General features: G+C 39.8%; 1 protein-coding gene across 1 annotated transcript; it reads left to right on the top strand.

Annotated features, from left to right (window-relative positions):
* The first annotated feature begins 5471 nt into the window (after window positions 1-5471).
* IL21 (interleukin 21) lies at window positions 5472-10661 on the top strand. Its single transcript, XM_069854846.1, has 5 exons — window positions 5472-5682; window positions 5809-5844; window positions 9692-9829; window positions 10271-10348; window positions 10453-10661. Exons 1-5 carry the CDS (start codon window positions 5548-5550, stop codon window positions 10474-10476), a joined length of 411 nt encoding a protein of 136 aa, XP_069710947.1. The 5' UTR covers window positions 5472-5547; the 3' UTR covers window positions 10477-10661.
* Window positions 10662-24909: the final 14248 nt, after the last annotated feature.

Here is a 24909-nt window from a genome sequence, read left to right as displayed (position 1 = left end):
GTCTCTCATTCCAAGTCTCTTTCATTCTTACATTGCCTCTTCTGTGCATCTCAGCCTTAAATGCAGTTGAGAACTACAGGTTATAAAGCTAATTTCAGTGACATTCGCTGCTAAAAGCGTAAGATAAAGCTTTTTAAACCTGGGAAAAGCTAGAGGCCAAACACCAGCATGCCCACAGTACCCAAGTCCCACTCCAGCTCCTATCACCAACCAGACAAGGAGATTCTTTGGCACTCACATAAGCTCTCTGAAGACAGAACAGTTCATTATATAACCCAGCCAGCTGAGCGCTTGTCACACTCTTCTTGTTTTCCAGCAACTGGGAATTGTCTTAAATATTGTGCTGAAGGTAACTGCCTTTACATGACATAAAAAGTACCTTCTGTAGTAAAAAACTTTCGCTTGGAATTGGATCTTTAGGACATTCTTTCAGGACAGAAATGCACAATCTCCTGTAAGAGTTGCTCCATTTATTCCCCCAATTCCTTCATTTACTGTGTGGGATCTTTTAGCCAATATTCGACTCACTTTCGTATGGATCAGAAATTGGCTATAAGTGAATTCTAGACAGATATTATGAACAATGTCAATAGTTTCATGGCACCACATGCAGTCTACTAATTTTTTAGTCACCACATTCAGAGCTGTACTAATTCCGATCTTTTGAGCACATACAATTACAAGTTAGGAATAGATCTTTTCCCAGGTCTGATTTTCTCTTTTCAAAGCAAGGTTAAAAGACAGAAGAATTAAACCAAGGCTTATAACAAGAAAATAAGATTGAAACAGAGTGGATCTAACTCACAAAGCTGTCAGAAGTATTTTAAAGACTGGTTTTCCTAAATATGTTTTACAAGACTCTTCCTCCTAGTCTCCTGTTTTCCAGCGCAACTCTCTCGCTTTGCTTCCCTACAATCCCCCCGAGTCATATATAACATACACATGAAATTTCACATACATAAGTCATAAAAATTCTTTGAAAGCAGCCCTGCACATTACAGACTCTTTTGGCTGAGCCATAGCAATGAGTAAGCTGTGGGAAAAGCCTCCATTCAGCTACACTGTAAAGGAAAATGTGGGTGGGGGAACTGGGCTTTCAGGGTCGAAGTCATCCAGCACTTGGGTGGCACTGTCGCAAAGAGGAAAGAGGACTCAGCCTCACGGGCATGGGATGGGAGGTTTTTCAGATTTCCACTCCGCAGCCATACTTCTGGGGCTGAGCAGGCGACAGCGTGAGAGAGAGTGTCGTTATTTGACTCAGCATGTTCCTAAGCCACAAAAGACAAGTGACGTATATAAAAAGCATATCGCTCACCCTTATCTGATAAAAAGGATATCAAGGAGTTTTCTCCACTGCCTAGACAAAAAGGAAGCTCTTCTTTGTCCTTATATTTCACTTTCTCTGTCAAGGTGCCTTTCTTCAAGCACATATTGTGACCTTATAGCCCCTAATATAAAGCAGAAGACTATACAGTTTTAGAGACATGATATGTAACCACCTGCTATCACATTGCCAAATATCTATTGTTTCACTTGCCATTCTATTTACTTCACCAACTCTAAAGCTGATTTCAGTTATAATACATTTAATTAAGGAAGATCTCAGATAGGGTCATCTCACCTCCCATTAATTTATTAATTTTACCCATGAATTATCAATAAATGAACAGTCTATCATACTCCTGTGATGCTTCTGGTAGAAAGCAAGACTGCTTCACTTACTGCCCAAATGGTGACTGGAGTTCTTGTACAGGCAATCTTTCACAAAGCAGACTTCACTGTAAAATATGCAGTGGTTTTCACTGCTATCAACCTTTCACGTAAAGAACTTCTTATCTCCTCTAATATCATAAACGGCCTTTTGCAGTGCAGTGTTGTACAAGAAGGCTGGTTTTGTTAAGACTGTAAACAGCAAAAGCAACCTGCAAAGCATGAGCAGGGCTCACACTTGGACTCAGTTTGTAAACCTAAGTGTGAAAGGTTAACCACAGCCTAACAGAGAGCTCTGTTATATATGAACCTTGTGATGACTCTAATTCTTTACAACAGGGCTCATCAGGCTTGAGCTTGCTCCAGTGCATTTAAATTTGCTTTTGTTTGCCATCACAGAATCACCAGGTTGGAAGAGACCCACCGGATCATCGAGTCCAACCATTCCTATCAAACACTAACCCATGCCCCTCAGCACCTCGTCCACCTGTCCCTTAAACACCTCCAGGGAAGGTGACTCAACCACCTCCCTGGGCAGCCTCTGCCAGTGCCCAATGAGCTTTTCTATGCATTTTTTTTTCCTAATGTCCAGCTTAAATTTCTTTTCTAAATTTCATAATTTCTTTCTGTCCTAAAGCAACAGGATCTCAGGACTGTCCAGGCTAGCAACATGCTGAGCCTTAGGGTCACCTCACTCTGTTGTTATTCAGATTTTATGTCCAGAAGCAGCATTGTTTTGAGACCTGGTCACTGAACGAGATCTGTAATTATTACAATTTTCTGAAAAAAACCCAAAATATTAAAATGAAAATTTTACCTGTTAGCCACACAGGTATGATTCTACTATGGAGTTGTAGAGTGTCCTTATGTGGAGCCATACAGACCAGAATCAGTACCTGGAAACAACTCCCAGAGACACAGCTATATCCAGAACGGTGTTACACATACTCTGTCTAGCAAACCACCAAGGATGAAGAAAAACGTTCGTCCACAACAGTGGAGCATTTGTAGTTGATGTGATAAAATACGAAAACCACTGTATAATGTGGCTGTACAATGACAGAAGCCAATGACCTCTATGTTGTCCTTTCAAGCTTTGTATTTCTGAAAATACAGGGGCATTATTGTGCATTAGCTGAAGTTCTTGAGTGGTCCGGGAGTTGCCTGGTCAGTGCAAACAATCTGCAGTGGTATCTTTGCACGAATAACTGCCAGCCACCTAATGGCACACAGTTAACACTCCACATCCAAGTGGAACCTATCAACCAAATAAAAATGCATAAACTTAAAGGCTGACAGGGCTAGCACAATCACCTGCAGTAGCCAAGATCTAAGAAGCTTCTCAAAAGAATTCACAGTTGAAATACTGACAATAAAAAGCAGAAGCAGGCATTGCCACCAGTCTGTTCCTTGACTATCAACTTCCAACAGCACAGCGAAAAACTGGACTGAGAACACAATGTGCATTCATCTGCATTACTGGTCAAGAACCTACAGAGAAGATGAAGGTTCAGTTATGGTAAAGAGGAGCAAAGCTAAGTACCCTCTTCATGTAAAGAATACCACTGCCAGTAATAGTCTCTCCATCCTCTCAGCAGCCTCACAGAGCTGCTGAATAACAGCTAAAAATATTTTTTTGCAAAGCTTCCCATGAATGGGATGGGAGGAGGGGGAGATAAAAGTAACTATTGGTCACCATATGGCTTCCCAAAAGAAGACGCTGCTGATTTCCACTAATGCACCTTAGCTGTACATCAACACAACTTCTGAATAAAACTTATCAAGATGCCCCCTACCTCACAGTCCAGCCATGTTGCTTATCTAGAATTATTTCAAGACACGACTATCAAAATAAATAAAAAAAAACCAAATGATCATGCTACCTTTCCTTCAGAAAATTAAATTTTAGACTAGGTAGTACGACCTAATATTCTTTTTCTTACTTACTTCAGTTCTCATTTTTCAGGATTTCTGTTCTATCAGGTGTGATTAGCCATCCCTTCCACCACGGTGCATGTGCTTACATGAGAGCATGAGTGCATTACATGTATCTAAACACAAACCTGTAAAACCTATTCCTCTAAGCAACCCATTTTCTGAAAGATTAAAAATGGCTTAAGCATACAAACAGAATCACAGAATGACCTGATTTGGAAGGGACTCACAAGGATCACCGAGCCCAACTCCTATCCCTGCATAAACACCACAGAATAAATAATCACTTGCATACAGAAAACAAACACACGTCAGTATGCCAGGCAAAGGGCTCAATAGCTTAAATGCTCATTTTGAAAGGAATGATGGGAAGTAAGTGATCCAACCTGACCGTCCAGATTCACCCAACGGCCAGAAAAATACAGGTGTCTTTGATATGATGTCAGCGTCTTGCACAGTCCAGCGTTCCAGACACCAAACCGAAGTCCAAACTCTGTATAATTTGTAAAGCATCATCTCCAAAGTCATCTGAAATCTTCAAACTTGGAGAAGGAGATTTAATTTGCAAGACACTCGAGCATCTTTTTGTTCACCACAGTGAAGGTGTCCAAATGACTTCAATCACTCTCAACTAACTCCACACAGGAATGTTTTAAAGGCAATACCACAGTGTTGATGACCATGTATTAATGAGAATATGTAAGAGCCATTTAAAGTAGTTCTTCTCCTTTTATGTGAGGAAATATATGGAACAGGGATTTTTAAATCAGTTGATTTCTAGTGCCCAGTGCCTGCAGAGAAGCCTTAGTGAGAATGGTGCAACTCAGTGAGAGTGACAGAAAGAGGGCTGGGGCTGAAGGCAACAAGAACAAAAAAAGGCTTATATGCAAGAAGAACACCTTTAAAAACCTTTAACTTCAGTGGCAGACACTGAGAAAGAGAGCAACTGTGGAAGTTGCTATAGGAGAACATTCCTTACCAGCATTTCCTGGAAAAAATCCGTTTGTTAACATGTCTTTTAAATATTAAATAAATTTCCTCAAAAGTAGCATATGTACTTCATTACAAAACACACCAATGTTGAAGAAAATTATGAGAATCCACCTTATTTCTTAATTTAGATAATTCTGCTGGGGAACAGGCATGGTACAGGGATCCACATCTCCCAGGACAATGCATCTCCCTGCAACCTTCACCCCAGTGAACATACTCTATGGTGCTGGTAAAATGTCTCATACTGGGTCCGAGTAAATATAAAGCAAATCACAGCTGGCTTAAATGCTAAGATGAGCTTTTACTCAGCTGTTGCAGAAACCAAGGTAAGAATGTAAAGCTGTCAGTTCACAGACATCAGGGAGAACTAGCTAATGACCAAGCCTCGGAGTCATAAAGTAACTAGGATAGATTCATTTAAGTTCTCAAAAGAAGTCCTGCCCTATTTCTCCAGCACGGTACAGAAGAGATTCAGATGGATTTTAGAGATTCGTTGCCGTAAGAAACAGGAAAAAGATGCTGAAATTTTGTTTACCTAGGTCTATGGTTTCTAAGTACCTACTCTTTACCACGTTCATTTCTTGACTCAAAGTGAAAATGGGAATTCACCCTTTTCTCTTTTTTTCCTGTCCAATGTGCAGATTGGGCATATTTTCATTCACTCCATCAATCCCTGCCCCCCTACGCACAAACTCACATACATGCACCTAGCCAATGGAAAAGAAAAAAGGGTTACTCATTAATCCATTCTACAAAGCTTTCCAAACTGAAATGGGTGGGTTTTACATCTCCAGCAAGGAGCAATATATAGGTAGGCACAGAGCATACCTGAGCACAGCTCAAACTGCAGTGTTCATCTTCAACAGCACAACTTTGCTCCTGGCACATTTTAAAACAAAACTCATCAGGATGGCGTGGATGACTATTTTCTATATGCTTTTCTTCTGTTCCAGTACAGCACTGACTGCAGCTCCACACATAGCAGCAAAATATCATCAGCTTTTAAAGTCAATCAGTGAGTTAGAAATCAGAGTGAAAGATAAGGTAAGCAAAGTATTTGTCACAGTACTGAAATTATTTTCAAGCATTGCGTATTGCTTAGAACATATCTTGTGAGGGACATCACTTTCAAATGTCAAACTTTTCTAACTTAGATTTGTTTTATTGTAGGGCGTTGAATTGCTGCATACACCAGAAAATCCTGCGGTGAGATTACTTTAACATTCCTTTATAATTATATCAAATTATATATTGATTTTGCACTGGTTTATTCCATTAACAAACTGCAGATACCTTCTTCTTCACGTCTCTGAACTGGTCCTCTTAATGCAAGCTAGATTGAATAGGAAAATAATTTGATGGAAGTGCGTAATTTCTGGGTCTTTAATGTTTAATCTTAATCTTAATTACTATTTTGTAACCTTAATAACCAGTAAGATTAATTACTTAACCTTAATTAGTACTTTGCTCTCATGTATATGCATTCTAACACACCCACAGATTCAAACCTATATGAATTCCATTTACTCAAGAAATGGTGCTAAGAGTGAGGATTCAGACAAGAGCCAGATGAGCAGCAGTGCTCTTGGGGAGACAGGTTTGGGGACTGGAAATGCCTCCAGCTTCCAGGAGCTCCAGCTCCACCAGCAGCATTGCTGAGGGGAACCCAAAGGGACCCCCACTTTCCCTCCCACTGTAGCTAAATGACACAAGTGGCACTGGAAGGCCATTATGTGTATCTACACAGCGTTTCCTCTCCTATGTAGTACGCTGGTTTCTTGTCCTATCAAAGGGAAGGTAAAACTGCATTCTGCAAGTATTCTCTTTGGATTACAACTAGCTAAGATTACACAAACAGGTCCCTGTGAATGACTTTCTAATAGAGATATTTATTTTTACGATATTTAATGCTGATATTTTGCACGTCCCAAGGTCTTATATGCAGTAAATTACACCCAAGTCACAGACAGTGAATGCATACTCAAAAGTAGCAGGATGCAGGATTTATCGTAAAATCAAACGCTAATAATAGCAACAACAGGTCTTAAAAGCTTAGAAAGTAAAGGTGTCCTGCTTTCTTTTAATAATCCCCAACCTGCTACAAAGGTCTATAACCAGCCACGGCCGATCTAACCTTAGACTTCTGTTATCAGCTGTCCTAAATTTACCCATAATTCTGATTTTTGAGCCCCAACAACAATTTCAGAGAGCAAACAATTCTAAGCAACGTATGAAAGTAATCATAATGCACAGGTTTTTTATAAACGCCCAGGACTGTAACCTCTCTTGCAAAAAAATGACAAGAAGAAAGGAAAAAACTCACCTTGTTTCACACAGGTTTTGTTTGCCTTCTTCTAGGCTTTACAGTTGGGTGCATTTTTTACTTGCCAAAAGCATACAGAAACACGACCAAAACAGATACATTCCTCCTCATTGCTAGAAACTACTGCAATGCAAAAAACTAATGCACCCTAAACTAATAGCTGGGCTTTTCTTCATTAACACTCTAGCTTGTGGTGTCAAAGTGAAAAGGAGAAGATGATTAGTTGTCATTTCACTGCTGTGTTTGCCACTACCTCCGAAACAAAGCGATATTGCTAGTGACTAATCGCTCTATCAGTGTGTTTTTCTCTCAAAAAACATGGTCACATCAGGAAGGAAGATGACAGTTCATTTGCAGCTTAGGGCTTTACCATCCGATTCTGAGAGGTCCTATGTACCTCTGCTGAAAACTAGAGGAGACTAGAGAATTCACCTAGTTGATACACCTTCAACCTCTGACAACAAACTCAGTGTGCTAATAGCAATTATCACAATCAACCATGCTAACAAATCTTTCATCCTAAAGGGTGAGCTTTACACTTACTGAATTGTCCAGCTACTAAGCTATATGTGCTGATCACTCAGGGTGACTAGGTGCCATCACACCCTAATGAAACTGGATTTAACAAAAAGTCTATCCTATAACTGTATTTTAATAGCAAAATATTGCTTCTATGACAACCTGCTAAAGCCACATTTACACGTGGCCTTGAGTATTCAGTAAGAAGGCTACCTCTTATAACATTCAGAATTCAGGGATTTATCACTATTTGACTTCCCTGAGGTTCCTGTGAGTGCACTGTTAACCTCAACTGTGCCAAACAATTTCTTTGTTCACTCAACAATGAAATATCTTATTTTTTTAAAAAAAAAGGTGGCAAGAAGCTTAAAAGCTCAGAGGGCATCGACTCAAGGGAAAACACGACGAGGTTGAAAAAGTCTTAAGTGATAAGTCTTAGTCTTAAGTGGTAAAACTTAGTCTTAAGGCTGAGGTGATTCAAGAGAAAAGGGAGAATAAGGTCCATGACGGGTGGTGATTGCCACTGCAGCTGAAGCCAGTGACACAATGCTGGTTTACATCAGATCACCATCTAACCTCTCTGATCGCTAATTCAGGAAGTGAAGGCTTTTCAGGCTAATCTGTAAAGTTAGTTTGAGTCAGATGCAGAGTATTGCTGCAAATCGCCTCCGATACAAACATTTTACACGCTTGCCAAGCCCCCTGCAGACACTACCACTGGTCTATGCTTTTCAGTACCTCCTCATCAAAATGCTTAACGCACTGCGATACACTAAACCCCACAATCCTTGTGGTCCTCTGACCGTTGGCCTGCCGACAGCTAACTGTTAATTCAGCAGAAAAAAAAAAAGGCAGCACACATGAGAAATGCTGGTTTCTCAGCTCATCACAGATGAGGCAGAAAATGTTTTCAGTTTCAGCTGGAAAATTAATCTCTTTAAAAAAGAGTGGTTTTTTTCCAGTAAGCAAGACTGGTTACGGTAAGAAGCTTGAAACAAACATAAATGTGTGGTTTTTAAGGAAAATAAAACATTATATCTACTCAATATAATACATTGCTATTAAAACATTGCTCCAAGCAACTACAGGAAGGTTGCCCTGTCCTTGCCAAAGCAGCAAGCTGCAGTGGCATCTAATAATCCAGATGAGATTCAGCTTCAACAGCAGATGGTATGCAAAACAGGGATGGTGGCTTTGGCACCTTTCTAATACGCATAATCAGCAGCTCTACATGGTTACTTCTTTGGGAAACAGAAAGTAAGTTAGAAATTGGCTTCAGTAAACATTGCTTTGCTTTCTCTGTTGACTATCAGTTAGTTTTGGTGTTATTTTCCACAGGCAGTGTGCCTAGCAAAGGAAAACAGCCACTGCACAGGAAAGGAGATGCTGGAGAGCTTGTAGGTTTTCTGTAAGCATTAGTAAAATTAATAGGCAGCTGCTCCAGGGAAGGAAAACAGCAGGTTGCTTCAATTCTAGATAAGCAGCAGCAGAAAATTTGTATCAGAATGGAAGGCTTCTTTTTCAAGTCACATAGAGATAGTGCTTGCTTTCCTTGACTTAGGCTTAACATGCACCTGAATGTAAAGCAGCACAGTAAGACAACCCCAGCCAGGAGCCTGGCTTCTTATCCTGCTTCTCATCCTCAATCCCTCTTCTCCCTCTAGTAAGTTAACTAATTTCATCACTTTCATTTCCCATGCTATCAAGTGAGAACCTTTCATTAGTATTTGAGAATATGCAGTTCTATATCAATTCTAAGCATAATTATTAAGTAGGTAATGTTAGAAATGGCACAAAAATGAGAAAGGAAAAGGTATATTCCCACATGTAGTACTGAGGATCAGTCCAGAGCAATATTCTTAATCTTTTCAAAAGAAAACGTTCATGCCTATGCTTGCAAAAACTTACTACGTGTAATACAATCTGCTCTTCAGTAGCATTTTCTTCCAATTGCTGTCATGATTCATTTCCAAGTGGACATTTTAGACATTTATTTTATGACAAAATACTTAAGTAATTATCAAAGAACAGGCAGAGTACAGGTTAAAGATCTCTTACTATCTGAAATTAACTTTAAAAGCAAAAGACTACTGAATCTTCTCAGTTAATATCCTGGATACTTAACTTTCGCACATGGACCGCAACAAAATACATGCAGGAAAAAATGCTGCAATATACATTTTAAAACTGTTCCTTCTTTTCTTACCCTAGGATGAATGCCTGTTCACAGCTGTGACCTGCTTCCAGAACGGCACACTGAAATTACAACCAAACAACAACCAAGAAAAAACTACATTCACCAAAGCCATTAGACACTTGAAAAGACTGATTGTCAGCGACTCCGGAAAGGTAAGATTTCCTCACAGTGTTCACACTTGTGACCATTGATCCTCATTTTCTAAAGCAGACACTACTTGTAATGCTGGAATTGTAGAAAGCAAACTTGTTAGAAAGTTCAACCTGCCTTTATTACTTTGGATGTTAAAAATGTTCAGTTTTCTGCACTTCTGGGAGAGGTGTTTACTTTGATCCTACCTGTCAATCGCATGCATGTACTTGGCAACCACACACGGTGCCAGACAGAGAGACAGGGATTACTGCAAAAAACATGAATGAAAGGTGTCGTTACTCTATTCTTTCCCTTTCTGAAATAGCCTGTCTCTCAGCTTTTCCATTTGTAAAAGGCTTTGATTACAACCTTCACTATTTTTCAGTAAGAAAGCTTGAAGTATCGTTAATGATTCTGACGTGCTGTTCAGAACTGGCATGATTTTCTCTATCTTCCAACAGTGCGAATCTTCATGTGAATCTTATGAGAAAAAAACACCCAAAAAGTTTTTGAAGAGCTTTGCAAAACTAATCCAAAAGGTAATTAATCAGAGTTGATTCCTCTGGGGTGCTTCTTGACATTTTGCAAAGAATTATAGATGTCCTTATTTTACACTCTTTCTAACAATGCATTGTTTTTACAGCTATTCAAGGAAGCGCAGAGCTGAAGACTACTGGAAATCTACTATTTAAAGCAGACACTATGTTATTTAAGACAACATGAACAATGTAAATATTTTCCAATGCTACTATGCTGTGTTCTGTGTGTGTGGTAAGTGAAAGCTTCTCCCAAAATATTAACCAGGCTTATTTGGATGGCTATTTGTGAGATGGATGCTGTTTTGAAAGTGATGCCAGCCTCACCTTACAGCAAAAATTAAACTGTAACTTCACAAAAATAGTTCTCATAAGGGGCTCAACTGTCACCTTCTGCCGAACCAGAAATACATGAGATGGCTACTCTGGTATTTTTGCTTTAATTTTAAACTAATTTCATACAGAAATGTCTGAATTTTTTTTAAAGAAAGTGAACAAAAAATTATCAGAAGCCCCAAAATGTATCAACTTGGATTGATTTCCTTATCTGTAATAATACCACACACACAATTTTATTTATAAGTTGTTAGACTGTATCTTAGCTGACTATGGACAGAGATCCTACATTTAACTGGCTTGTAAATACTGGGAAAACATTTACAAATCATACTGTATGGCATGGGTCTGGCCTGTGTCTGTCTTGAAGCCAATGGCACATTTGCTAAGGGTTTCAAGAGGAACAGAAGTAACCCACATGCTCTAAGCGGAGAAACAAGATTCCAGGGCACAAACACACTTCAGAAGATGGAAATCCACCTGGTCTCCCCCAATTTAATGTGCAAAAGGTCCAGCAAATACAGTAATTGATGATTATTCAGAGGGAAGTGGCTCAAATGCATATTGCTTTGTCTTACAATACAATATTTCACACATATTCCTGTACCATTAACACTATTCCTTCTTTCCGCCCTTCATTCATTTTAAAGGTTTAATGCATTTTTTTTTGTTACAAGCTGTCAATTTTTTTTTGTCATGTGGAAACCCCCACGTGCAGCTTCTGAATACAGAACATTTCTATGGAACTGTGACCAGAGAAACCATTGAAACTTTTAAAACAAAAGTGAGTGTCATAGCACTTAAAATCAGCTTTTAGCAGCTTAATGACACGTCACCACATTCTGCTTGCAATGATTCTGTACCTCTGGATTCTTCCATCTGAGAAGCACCTATTAATTTACCCCCAAACAGACATTAGCCCCAAATGAAGAAACTAATCTTGGAGGAGAGCGCAAAGCCTTCCAGTAAAAATCAACCTTTCAACTGATTTTTCTCTCTACTTAGTAGAAATGTGATATAGAGAGGAAACTGGAAAACTACATCTAATGTTACAATGGAAAATGACAAGCCTAGTTACCTCCGAAAATAATGAGGTAGTATTAAAAATATTTCCATTCCTTCCAATGTCAGCTTAAAGGAAAACTTACACAAAGAGGGGGAGTTTGCCTCCACATTTTCGCTGTCCTGAAATGCGAACCTCCTCAAAACCCTACGTCAGAGGAGGAAGGAACGTCCTCAGGGCAGCAATGAACCAAGTTTTCACGGTGAACTCTCCTTGTTTCTAGTGATGACCACTTCAATTCAGATCATCTTTTTTTCCTTTTTGTTTCAAAACTCGTTTTTCCTCTGAGTAATTTTCTATCTCAGACCGCAATATTTCCACATTACTGCATGAGAATGAACATCCTAAACATGAACAATTGCTCACATGTAAGTAATGAAGCTACTAAGTATGAAATGGTGTTGTGCACCTTTTACCCTCGTTTCTTGGACTTTGCTAGCAATAAAGTCCCTTAATCCCAACTTGTACGCAATATGCAAAGCTCGTGCTGTCACTGCCATGGATTTTAAAGGTACAGAGAAAGTCAGGGTAAAATTTAATTTCAGCTTTGGATAAGAACAACTGGGAAAACATTAAAGCAAGTCCTGCAACCATAGAGCACCTGCTGGTATTTCCACAATGTTACATAACTAAAATTTTTACGGAGGACTAACTGAATGCCTTTATCATGGACTAAGTGCTTTTATCGGTGAGTCCTACAAGGCCAGCCAATAAATGAGCACTTTTCATTTCTTTCCATGGGATATTCGCATATGCAGAGTTTTGGGGGAAAGAGCTTTATTTTTATACAAATAATATAGTATGTATTTTTTTTTATTTGTAAATGCCTTTGCCAGTAATTTGCTAAGTTTATTCAAAACAATATTCCAAAAGCCTGTTAAAATTCTTGTCGTGCAGATGTGATTAGCATGTCCGAACAAAGAGAACATTGTATGTTACATATTTATCAGTAACCATTATAAGCAGTGATACGTAACTTTTGTACCTGGGATTGCTATTATCCGACAGAAAAGCAATTTCCTACCATAATGTCATAAGCTAATGAGTTATTCCTGCCTGCACTGGAAGGATTTCTGGGTTTTGTAGATGAAGCAGTATGTAATGCAGTAAATGTAGTTATTTCTGTTTAGTGACTTACTCTACTGTTTTTAAACCATGGATCTTAGGACATTAAGCATAGTGCTTAAGTTTTGTTGTTGTTTTAAGCATAATATACTCATTCGTTAATTGGGGCTATTTCTTATACCTGCAGAACAACTTAATTCAAAACTTTCATTCATTACTTAAGATGAACTCTCTCTGTACTGACTGCAGTCTCTGCAGAAACAACGCATGTTTCCTCAACTGAGTACAAAGAGTAAGCCATAAAAGCTCATTACCTCCCAGGGAGGTTTTACAATGTATTTATTATTTTAGTCAAAAATGCCCTTTGCAGGCACTTTAAGATGTGTTTTAGCATGGTATATACAATTCTGTATATTTACTTTTCCTGAGAAGATTCTTTATTTTTGTACCAACTGACTCATCTAATTTAATTATTTATTGCATTTCTGTAAATGGAATGTTCATATTAAGGACTATGTGGTCTGATTTATTTATATGCCTGTGATATTAAATAATTTTAGCTAACATGTTCCTCTCTCGTTCTTTTCTTTAAAACCTTCTGACCATTCCTATCCTTGCAATGGCCCATAAGACCCCTCAGTGAACTTAACTCTTTATTAGCCTACAGTATCATAGATTTCTGCCATATCAGCCAAGGACACGATACACAAAGTCTATCTTCCCCCTGTTCTTATATATTCATTAAGAAGTTGTGGATAATGTTTTATTTTTCCCTACTAATTAGAAAAACTTTTTTTAAAAATGGCTTTTTATTCTTAAAAATTTCCTCTTAGTAAGCTAACAGCAGGTTCAATGATGTCACCTACATTTCTTTAGGCTGACTTAAATAAAAGTAGTTAACTTCATGTTTTGAGTCTACATAGAATAAAGTCAAATGCCTGAAAACATAACTCTAGAAGTAAGAATTATGTGGTCTGCTTTTCACTCTTCTCTCTCCCCATCTTATTTTTATCTTGCTTTGAAATGGCAACACTTTTCCGCATCCCAATTTGATAGGATGTGCTTAAGTTTTCAAAAAATGAGTATTTTTAGCTATGATACTTTGTAAGGTAGCTCTGTTTTATCATTTAAAAAAAAAAAAAAAGCCTTTTCCCTAAAATGTAACAGAAAAGGACTTTGTTTGAACAAATACACAAAGCTCTAACAAAAGCAAACACTAAACAGCTATTCCTTTCCTTGCCATCTGTTAAGAAAACACCCAAACAGTATCTCCCTCCACTATGAGTCCTGCTATCACACATCTGCATTTGTTGGCCCCCATTTCCTTAAAAAAAACCCCAAAAAACCAAACAAAACCCCCTTCAGAAATAAATACAAACAAAGAGGAAATGTCACAAAATATCGGACACTTTAAACATAAACTGCTCCTACAACCACAACAGAGGTTGATGTGCAGAACAACACCACTATGATCTCTCTCCTAGAAGACAAACGTCCTGCTCTACCCAGTAGGTATTTTCCTCTCAAAGGAGCCAGCAGCGTGACTCCCACCGAGCTGAACGTGCCAGGTGCCTCCTGTTGCCTTCCAAATAGTTCAGTGGTGGTGGACATCTCAGTTTGCAGCCTAGATCACCCTGTAAAAATGTTTGGAGGGAAGAGCAAAAGGATAGGGTCTAATCAAAGCAATCCCTCCTGTCTTTGCACACAAGAAACCAGTGGGAGTCAGGTTTGTTGGGATGCATCCAGAGTTACCCAAAGGCAAATCTGAGCCACCTGTCCACTGAGTGAAGAGAAGCAGACATAGTGAGGAACAAGTTACACCTCTCCAAACTAGGTATGGAATACAGGTGACTGGAAAAAAACATAAGGAATAGTTCTCACTCAGATAACTACATATGTTGTGCCTATTATGACATGATGAAACTCACTCAAAAAACCCAGGATTCAGATGTAAGCCAAAATGTTCAGAATACTTTCTGTGGCTGATGCAGTGCCTGCAGGCCCATATTTGCTAAGTACACTATAGCCTCTCTTTCCTGCTATATTTTATTTTTCACATATACACTGTTTTTATTTCTCACTTGCATCTCTCAGTATTTCCACCTACAGATACAAATACATAAAAAACCACAGGAAATATTTGTAATAGACATTTCTTTGCTTTTCAAGTCTAAGGAAACTGAAAAATAAATACAGATTAAATATGTAAGTATGATTTCAGCAATATTATTAGTGGCTGACCTAAAAGTGTCTCTGCTGTGAGCAACTGATAGTGCATAAATATCTGCATTATGGGAAGCAAATAGATATTGAAGTTCTGTGGCCAGGCTACTTTGTCTTCCTAAGTACATGGTTCATTGTTTAGACATATGTAACTTCACTTGTAACGCTACAGACCTAGTAGAACCTGAAACAGATCACATAGAAGCTTTAACAGAAGGTTTTAGGCTTCTGGTACATTCAGAAGCATTTGCTGGGGCACAGAGGATACGTTGGGCAATGTACAGATACACGTGGGTGCAAGAGAGAACAACAGAGCCTCCCACACCAAAGACAATTCTGACAATGCTACAATAACTCAACTACTTAACCCTGCTGATAAGTCTAGGCACAATTTTGCCCCAATTGACCTCGATATCTGTGCACTGACACTGCTGTGCAGATGTAAAATAACTCCCTTTATTTACTTATGTTCCCCTGGAACATCTCGAATACGTTGGTTTGCACTGCAGAGAAATGCCATGCTCTTTCTCTCAATTAGGTTTTTTACACCCCCTGGATATTGTCCCCACAGGTGCTGGGATGGGGAACAAAATGAAACTGTCCTAACAGTGTTCTTGTCTTGCGCTTGAACTGATGATCCGTGTTGTAAAATGAGAAAGGGTGAAAGAGAACATTGCTTAGTCGAACATCTTCCTTGTCCAAACTAATTATCGCAATTGCTGTACTGCCACCTGTTGATAACTGCATGGAAATTCAGAACAGCTCCAGATCTACAACAGCTAAGCTGAAAGAATCCTCATGACAGCATGCTTTGAGATAACACTACAGAGATAACACCGAAGTTCTTAACTTTCCATTTAGTTTTCTCTTTCCTGCCTACACAGCTGAAGACTTCCCAATATTCTTTCACTGTCGAATTGTGTTACTGCTGTAACATTATGAACTGTGTGTTTAAAAACACAGAACACAAAATTACTCCAAAACGTTTCTATTTTCTAGGCATCAGAGATGTTAAGAACCCAAAAGGCAAGGCATTATCCATACAGAATAACTTATTTCTGACAGAAGCTTTGTTTCTCCGTTGCCATATCTCACTTCTCCACCTATTTATGTACCACAGGACCGCATCACTTCAGCATCTTTCTTGCATATCTTTTCCACCACTCTTGAACAGGCTAAAGTATCAGCAGCAAGTTAAAAAGGGCAAATTTCCTTAAATGGTAACTAAAACTTCTGAAGGAATTGGAGAGGATGAAGAGTGAATGTATGGCAATATGAAGTCACTCAGAAAACTGAAAGCTAGTTTAAAATTAAGACAAATCATAAATAATATGCACAGGTCAAAGCATACTACCTATACAGAGATGTTCTGAGATCTCTGTTTTTCTTTTAGACAAGAGAATAGAATAGTTTGGGTCAGAAGGGACACTAAAGAACATCCAGTTGCACCCCCTGTCCTGGGCAGGGACACCTCCCACCAGACCAGGCTGCTCAAGGTCCCATCCAACCTGGCCTTGAACACGTTCAGGGATGGGGCACCCACAGCTCCTCTGGGCAACCTGTCCCAGGGCCTCACCACCCTCCTCATGAAGAATGTATTCCTAATGTCTAATCTAAATCTTCCCCCTTCCAATTTAAAGCTAGTTCCCCTCGTCCTGTCACTCTACTCCCTTGTAAAAAGTCCCTCCCCAGCTTTCCTGTAGTCCCCTTTCAGGCTGCTCTAAGGTGTCTCTGAAGCCTTCTCTGAACAAACCCAACTCTCTCAGCCTGTCCTCATAGCAGAGACACTCCAGCCCTCTGATCATCTTCATGGCCTCCTGTGGCCCCATTCCAACAGTTCCATACCCCTTTTATGTTGGGGATTCCAGAACTGGAATTGGACTCCAGACAGGGTCTCACAAGAGTGGAGTAGAGGGCCAAAATCACCTCCCCCAACCTGCTGGCCACAATATTCACCGGGTTTAATACTATTTAGCTTGTGCACATTAATTTCACATCATTAGCTGGCTTAAATTTCCAAAGAATCACCTTCAAAATAGAATTGAATCAAATCTCGCACAGAGGTCAGGCCACTAACTGTTTATCCATAGATTGGTTTGTAGCTACAAGAAGTAGTAAAATTTGCAGTGAAGCTGGCAAGGATAACAGCATCGCCCTTGGGCAGTGATGCTCCCAGGTGTAGCAAAATACAGCAACAATAATCACAGAATCGTAGCTTTGGGTTGCAAGGGACCTTAAAGATCATCCAGTAACATTTCTGGCTCCTACATTTAAAAGAATATTTAGTATTAAATTTTTGCTAGATACTACCTCAAACTCCTTTTTGGTACGTGATTTTTTTTACACTATATCTACCAGTTTATCATCGTGGTTTCTTCATCTGAATCCATCACCAGTTTTCTGAAAAATGTCAATACCTCCCTTACCACACCAGTCAGCCTCTTCAGCTTCTCCTTCCCCTTTGTAAGAAGTTCTACAAACGGATGCTGTATTCATGCTCCCGTAAGTGTCCAACAACCTCTCAGGATTTCTTCTGCCCCTTTTAGCTTCTTTGTAAAGTGCTTTCTCATTTTTATCTCTCTTCACTTTTTTAAGATTACCTTATTCTTAAATCCCTCTCTTTCTCTGTTTCCTGTCCCTCTCCATGACCATCCTTGACTCTGTTTTTCTTTTCCCCATTCTTGTAATTTTCCGCATTTGTTCTTCAACTCCAACTCACTTTCTTCATTCCGTTACACTTCCTCAAATTTCCTTTTGGTTTCCAAGGATTTACAGACACTTACACTGTGCATAAACACGAGCTGTACAATTCCAGTAAATGGAAAAACAGTTGAACGGAACTCTATAAAGGCCTCTAGGCATTAGCATTACATTCTGTATTCATCTCAACTGTTGTTTACAAACCACTGTAAATTCAAAAAAAAAAAAAAAAAAGGCTCATCAATGCATGGCAGCCTCTCTAGGCTGAATATCATGGGATCATCCATGGAGAACTTCCTTACAACAAGGAATTCAGAAAGATTTTCATTTTTAAGCCACAGAAGTGAGGGGAACACTCACACACCAGATGTAATAGAAGATACAGTATGTTTCACATCAAGCTTATCACAACAGATCAGACAGATGCTTTAATACTGTGATAGAGCAGCAACCTCCATCCTCTCTTAAAACAAATGTAGAGACAATGAATGAAAAAGGGGTCAAGGTCAGAGCCAGTCTATATTAAGACAAGGGCTGAATGGAAGATAGTCTCTGCAGACGGTGAAATACAGAAAAGTGTGTGAGGTTGGCACACCAAATCCAGTGTTTCATCAAACTGAGAAGCAACTGCAGGTTTGGGGCTGCCTTTATGGGTGGAAAATAAAGACACTGATGTAAAGACCAGATCATGGCACAAGAGGGCAGCCAGCAACTGAGACAGGAAAGCAGACCTTCACGTCCCCACTCCAGCTCTTAAGAAAACTAATCTCACCAACCCACAGAGGTAGGGAAATAATGTTTCAAAAGGTACCTTTATGAAACAGCTGCAATGCTCCCATTTCTGAGAGAGAATTAATTATCCAAAGTTATAAAGTTGACTGTTTCAATACAACCTAAGATACTTCAGGGTTTGTGAATGCCTTCTTAAGGAAGAGGAATTAAGGAATTAATTATTAATTAATTCCACTTAAGGAAATTCCAACATTTACCTGACAATAGCCCAAATTCAGTGAAACAAATCTCATCAGTCCTAGAGATAATTTCCCTTGATTAAAATAATAATGTCTGCACACACAGTATTAATTCCAACAGGTTAAAAACAGGGACAAGGAAGAGTATTAGAAAAAAAGAGAAGACATTATTTTATGCATCAAGTGTTTAGAAAACCTACTATCAGTGTGCTTCAGGACCTCATAAATAATTAATCTCGTCAGCATTATCATTATTCTCTATTTTACTAACAACGAAATATGTCTGGCAGCAAGTAAATTAGAGATGGCTTTCCCAAAGCTTTAGATGAACTCTGTACCAGAGACACCGAGTAAGGCAAAATGATGCGAACGAGACCAGTCCAGTACCTTTATCAGACATGCATGAACACATCCAGCATGCACGCACTCATCCTCCTAACAGCCTCTTTTACGAATGCTTTTCACAAGGGCATGAAACACCCCATTCAGACAACATGCACTTGCTAACGGTGAGGCCAACTTCAAATTCAGTATTTGTAAGGAAATCAGCTGGAAGTTTCTACAACATTTTGGCCTTCCTTCAGATATGATCTCTTTTTTCAAGGTCTACTTAAAAATGGAGTACGTAAAGACATCAGTGAATCAGGTCAACAAAGCAAGAAACATCAAGCTTACCTGGCGGTGCATTAAAGGCATCATCAAGAAAACAAGAGGCTCTTTGGATTCTGTGAACAAAGAACAGATAGGAAACCTAAACAACTATCACAATTTACTCCTCCACTCAAACACAATCTGTGATGAGACCAAACATCTTTGCAACATGGTGGGGCTGGGGTTTTGGTCTTTTTGAGTAAGAGCTCCTTTCGTGAAAAATTGGTATTTTTAAGCAAAAGTATCTTGACACTAAATTTACTTAAACTGAAAACAGGCATAAACATACATATAAAGTTTTAAAAGAGTTTGCTGTTGGTTCCATGTTGTGTTCTCTTTTATGGGTGCGTTTCAAATGCCACCTATGTAGTAATTTCTATTTCCTCCTCCTATATTCATTTTTTAACTCCTAATCTTAATTTACTCCCTCCACATTCATTCTTTCACTCTCTTTTTCTCCCACCTTCCTTCTCCTCTTAAGATAAAGCGAGTTTAATGGTGCCTGACATGTACAACTCTCTTGTATTATCACCAGACAGAACAAAGCTTTGGTAAACCTTGTCCCACCTTATGTCACAGGTCCCTTAATACTCAGACACTGAAGTTATTCCCAGTTGCCACTCACTACACTCTGCTTTTATAAAGGGTTGAAAATAGCATGTTAACAGTACATAAAACCTTTCCTGTTGGGATACTGAACAGCTTGAAAGAATCCACATCCCTGCTAACCTCTCAGCTAGAGGCAGCCTGTTCATCACAAAATGGCAAAAGCCCTTCTTACTTTGGAATGTGCCGGTAAAAGCTCAGAAACATCAATGCCACACTGTATCATCAGGAGAAACAGCCCTCAGAAACAAATCTACAAATCACAAAGGACAAATAGAAAAATGTAAAGGCTCTTTGTTTTCCCTGGAAGAATTTACACTTCCCTTCCAAGTGTTTCATAGAATGGTTTAGGTTGGAAGGGACCTTAAAGCCCATCCAGTTCCGACCCTCCTGCCATGGGCAGGGACACCTCCCACTGGATCAGGTTGCTCAAAACCTCATCCAATCTAGCCTTGAACACCTCCAGGGATGGGGCAGCCACAGCTTCTCTGGGCAACCTAGGCCAGGGCTTCCCACCCTCACAGGAAAACATTTCTTCTTATGATCTCATCTAAATTTCCCCTCTTTCAGGTTAAAACTGTTACCCATCATCCTATCCCTGTGCTCCCTGACAAAGAGCCCCTCCCAAGCTTTCCTGTAGCCCCCTTTAAGTACTGGAAGGCTGCTATAAGGCCCACCTGGTGCCTTCTCTTCTTTGGGCTAAACAACACAAAGAAAAGGCTACTTTTTGCAAGGAAACAGCTGGCCCAGAGTCAACACGGAGCTAGGAGATAAGGTAGGGAGCTGACGGGGCAGAAAGAGGTGGGAAGACCCTCTGGTTAACAGGCCTGCCTCAGAGTTATCACCGAACCTGCCCTGTGAGGGGCTTGGTGCTGCAGAGGCCGCCCTTGCCATGGAATGGAATGCTACTGCTCTCCTGGCTGTGGAGTGCTCAGCCTTTTTCTGACATACTAACCTAGTCTGCACCTGAACAATAGTTCCAAGTATTCCTCATGGGCTTAACGCCTCCCTTCTTGGTGGAGATACCATTTTTGCTTGAACTCTGTCTCTTCAGGTGTTCCATGTTCTGTTAGATGGCTGCCATGCTCTACTCCTCCCTAGCTTTTTCAGTCAAACATACACGATGAAGTTTTGTTTGGTGAGACTGCCTTCTGAAATCCTTGCTCCCTTCCTCATCCTCCCTTTCAAGACCCAGTCCCAGCCCTTCACTGTTGGCTTAGCTGGGACAGTGTAACTGTAACTGCTCTTCAAACCTGAAATTATTTTTCTTGACCCATTATTTTCATTATCTGGTTTATGCCATGACCGTACAAAGAGCTGAACAAATACCACATAACAACCTGGCCTGGCAGTAAGAATTTTTTATGGCATGGCAGAAGAAAGTACTCTCTTTCCTCAAGCTCCTTTCCACCTGTGTTTCACTTGGGCAGAACTGGCTTAAACCATTCCCACTTCTGCCTCCTACTGGCCCCTAACAGCTGCATTTTTGGGAGAGAGGGAGGGAGAGAGTGAGGAAGCAAGTTATATTTGATCTAGATCAATTCTCTAACCCAGACACAGGCACTGCACCATCGCATGAACTTGCACAATGATGTGAATTAGCACAACAGCAGAAGCAGCCAAAGAACGGGAACAAGAATCAAGCATCAGGAGAAGAATGAGCCCAGTCAGCTCAAGAAACTCCATTTGTGGCGAGATCACTGCTCCAGCCCAACAGCCACAGCACCTACACTAGATTGGGGTGCTCACTGCAGCACTCAGCACACATACAGACAAGAACCTCCACTGGCTTTATTAATGATTAACCAATAACCGCCTTTAAAATACATGCTTCTTAAGCATGAATGTTCTTCATCATAGTAAGACTTTTGTCAAAAAGATGTTGTACAAGGCAAACTCAGAAGCAGACTGGGCTGATGCATTTTTCAGTGAAATTCAGTTTTTCCACTGGAGGAGAACAATTTGTCAGAAGTGAAACTTTTCTTTGCAACTTTCATTGAAAGTCTTGACAAAACTTTAAACAAAAAAAAAACCCAACAACTTTTTTCAGGTCCAGGATGGAATTTCTATCAAAAACAAGAGCACGTGCACAAGAGTAGAGCAGATGGCAGGTTTCTGGGATGGGCATTCACCAGGTAAGGGACTGCTGGAGTTGGGTTCCTATTCCTGCTCTGCTTGATTTCTGCTTGATTTGTCTTTCGCATTGGATATGCTCCACAAAGATGCTGGAGGAGGTGCCTACTCAACAGGCTATTGAATGCTATGGATCAGTCTCTCTCTAGCTAGTTCTATCTGGTTCTCATAAGATTTATCTCGGTGTTTGAGACAATTCTCTGGCAAATTTCCCAGTCTGATACATATGCTTTATTTAGCCTTGCAGTAAAATTCAGTGGGCAGCACAGTGATGAAGGTCAGATCAAGAGCAGCAGAGGTATTCAGCAAACAGTAAATCCCTTCATAGAATAAAAGAAACTGTGGGTTGAAAAGTCAATGGGAGAACAAAAATGGATAATAATCTCATTTAAAACTTCTCCCTCTGTGAAAGTTTCTGTATGAGTACTGATCCAACAATAACCCATTTCACAATGAGAAGCACCAAAGGTGTTTTCCCAGCCCTCACAGATCTCCTTATTTTCCACCAAGACAAAGAACCAACACAACTGATTCACTTCAGTGAAACTGCTCTGTGCCAACAGTCAGATATTGAGAGTCACATGACTTTGGATAATTCATGCTCAGTTTTCAAGATGAAGGAACCATGATCTATGCTTTAAAATACAAGATAAACATATTTTAAGCTCTCTAAATTTAAGACAAATATGGAGCTCCATACATTTGTAACAGTCTTTCATAGAAACATAGAATGACCTGAGTTGGAAGGGACCCACCAGGACCATTGAGTCCAACCCCTGCCCCTGTACAGGACAACCCCAACATTCATACCATGTGTCTGAGAGCATTGACCAAATGCTTCTGGAATATCATCAGGCTTGGCACTGTGCCTGCTTCCCTGGGGAGCTGTTCTACTGCTCCACCACACTCTGGGGGAAGAACCTTTTCCTAATGTCCAACCTAACCCTCCCCTGGCACATCTTCCTGCCATTCCCTCAGATCCTATCACTGGTCACTGGAGAGAACAACTTAGTGCCTGCTCCTCCCCTTGTGAGGAAGCTCTAGACTGGATGGGGTCTTCCCTCAGTCTCCTCTTCTCCAGGCTGAACAGACCAAGTGACTTCAGCTGCTCTTCATACGGGTTCCCCTCTAAACCAACTTTGTGGCCTCCTCTGGACAATCTCCAGTAAAGTCTCCAATTTGATAATTGTAATCATAAACTATGATTAAAATTGTGGGGTTTCAGTTGTTCTGCTTGAATGTTGCTTTTACATAAAAAATAATCCAGACATCTATGACCAGTTACCATTGTATAGTTGATATACATGCAGCACAGACATGCCCTGATCCTATTAACCCCAGAGACAGACAATTAAAAAATTAATGTGAATGTGCCATATTTCACTTGTCATAGGCATAGTCTTCTACTGCCTGTCCAACAGGTATCAGTGGACTAGGAAGCAGAGGGATCCGACCTCAATGAGAACTGCTGGTATCCATGCCCTAAAAGAACATACAGGCTATGACCCACATCCATGTGCAGCAGCCAGGTGAGGAGGTACCAGCAGATGGTGCCCCAGAACAGGTACTGCATCATCTCGTGGGGCTTGCTGAGCCTCATGCACAGGCTCAATCTCAGCAGAAATGGCTTCCTCTGCACTGTGCTGTCACCATTCAGTGTCCCTGAAAGTCAGGAGCTGATAATTTCAGTTTCCATAATTATCAATTTCCAAAGTACTGATTTTCTTTATTTAAAAAAAATACTTGTATTAAAAAAATTAATCACAGGAAGAGCTTACAAACAGCAAAGCTCCTTTACAAGAAATCTTTTAGAGAATATGACTAATATACCTGTACTTTTTAAATACAATAAAACATTGAGTCAAGGCCTACTCATTTTCTTAGTCTGATTTTTTTCTCTTGTTGTTTTCTCTTAACAATCTTTCAATCATATTCTGGATGGAAAAAAACACCAGCTTAGTTTCTGAATAAAAGTAAAAGTGCTTTCACTTCTACTTAGAATTCAAGATTCTCATAAGCCCTACAGTGCAAGAGGCCCCACGCAGCCCTTTGTCTACAGCAGCAAGAGAAATGCTTTGCATTTCCAGTGCCTTCCATGGTACACCTGGAGCTCTCCGAAGTCCAACGAGCTTGACCTTACTGTGTTTTTTTTCTCTCTGTTTCTACTGATTTGCAGAAAATGTCCAGACACAGATTTAAAATGATTATGTTTGGACCTTTGTGTGTATATATTGAAAAGAAAGGGTCAAACTGTTCTTAATGACCGTCACTGCTTGCTTGTGTGTATGCAAAGGAATTGGTCTGCGAACTCCTAATTACAGGTATAACGACCGTTACCTGATGTATGTTTGAGTATGGTTTAAAATGCTTAATGTTAGTGCTTTTCACATCCTCAACATTCTAGGCATTCCACGTTATCGTGCAAACAATGAATCAAATAGGAAAGAACTCAAACATTACCGATTGCTGCCCTCTTTCTTGTTCAGGCACGCTGCAAGGACTTTAATTCTGTGTTTTCTGAGATCATCCACACTCATTCCATAATAAGAATCCACTTTAACTCCTAGGAGTTGTCACAGCCAGTCAGTATTCCAGTCTTCACACTCAGATCACTTATGCCAGAGGATCTCATTTCACCTCTGTCTCTCAAATTCTACACAGGGAAAACCGCTACTAATTTTCTTTGTAAAATGCATTAAGCTGAGTATTATCACAGAACATCAAGAATAAGAAGCTACAAGAAGCAACCTGTACACCACAAATATTGCATAATATTAGTGTTGGACTTGGCAGAGAGAAAATACAGCACCTTTTTT

This window comes from Phaenicophaeus curvirostris, chromosome 4 (assembly GCF_032191515.1).
Source record: "Phaenicophaeus curvirostris isolate KB17595 chromosome 4, BPBGC_Pcur_1.0, whole genome shotgun sequence".
Classification (NCBI taxonomy): Eukaryota; Metazoa; Chordata; class Aves; order Cuculiformes; family Cuculidae; genus Phaenicophaeus; species Phaenicophaeus curvirostris.
Note: the sequence above shows the minus strand (reverse complement) of the source record. Positions and strands in the feature narration are given on the sequence as shown.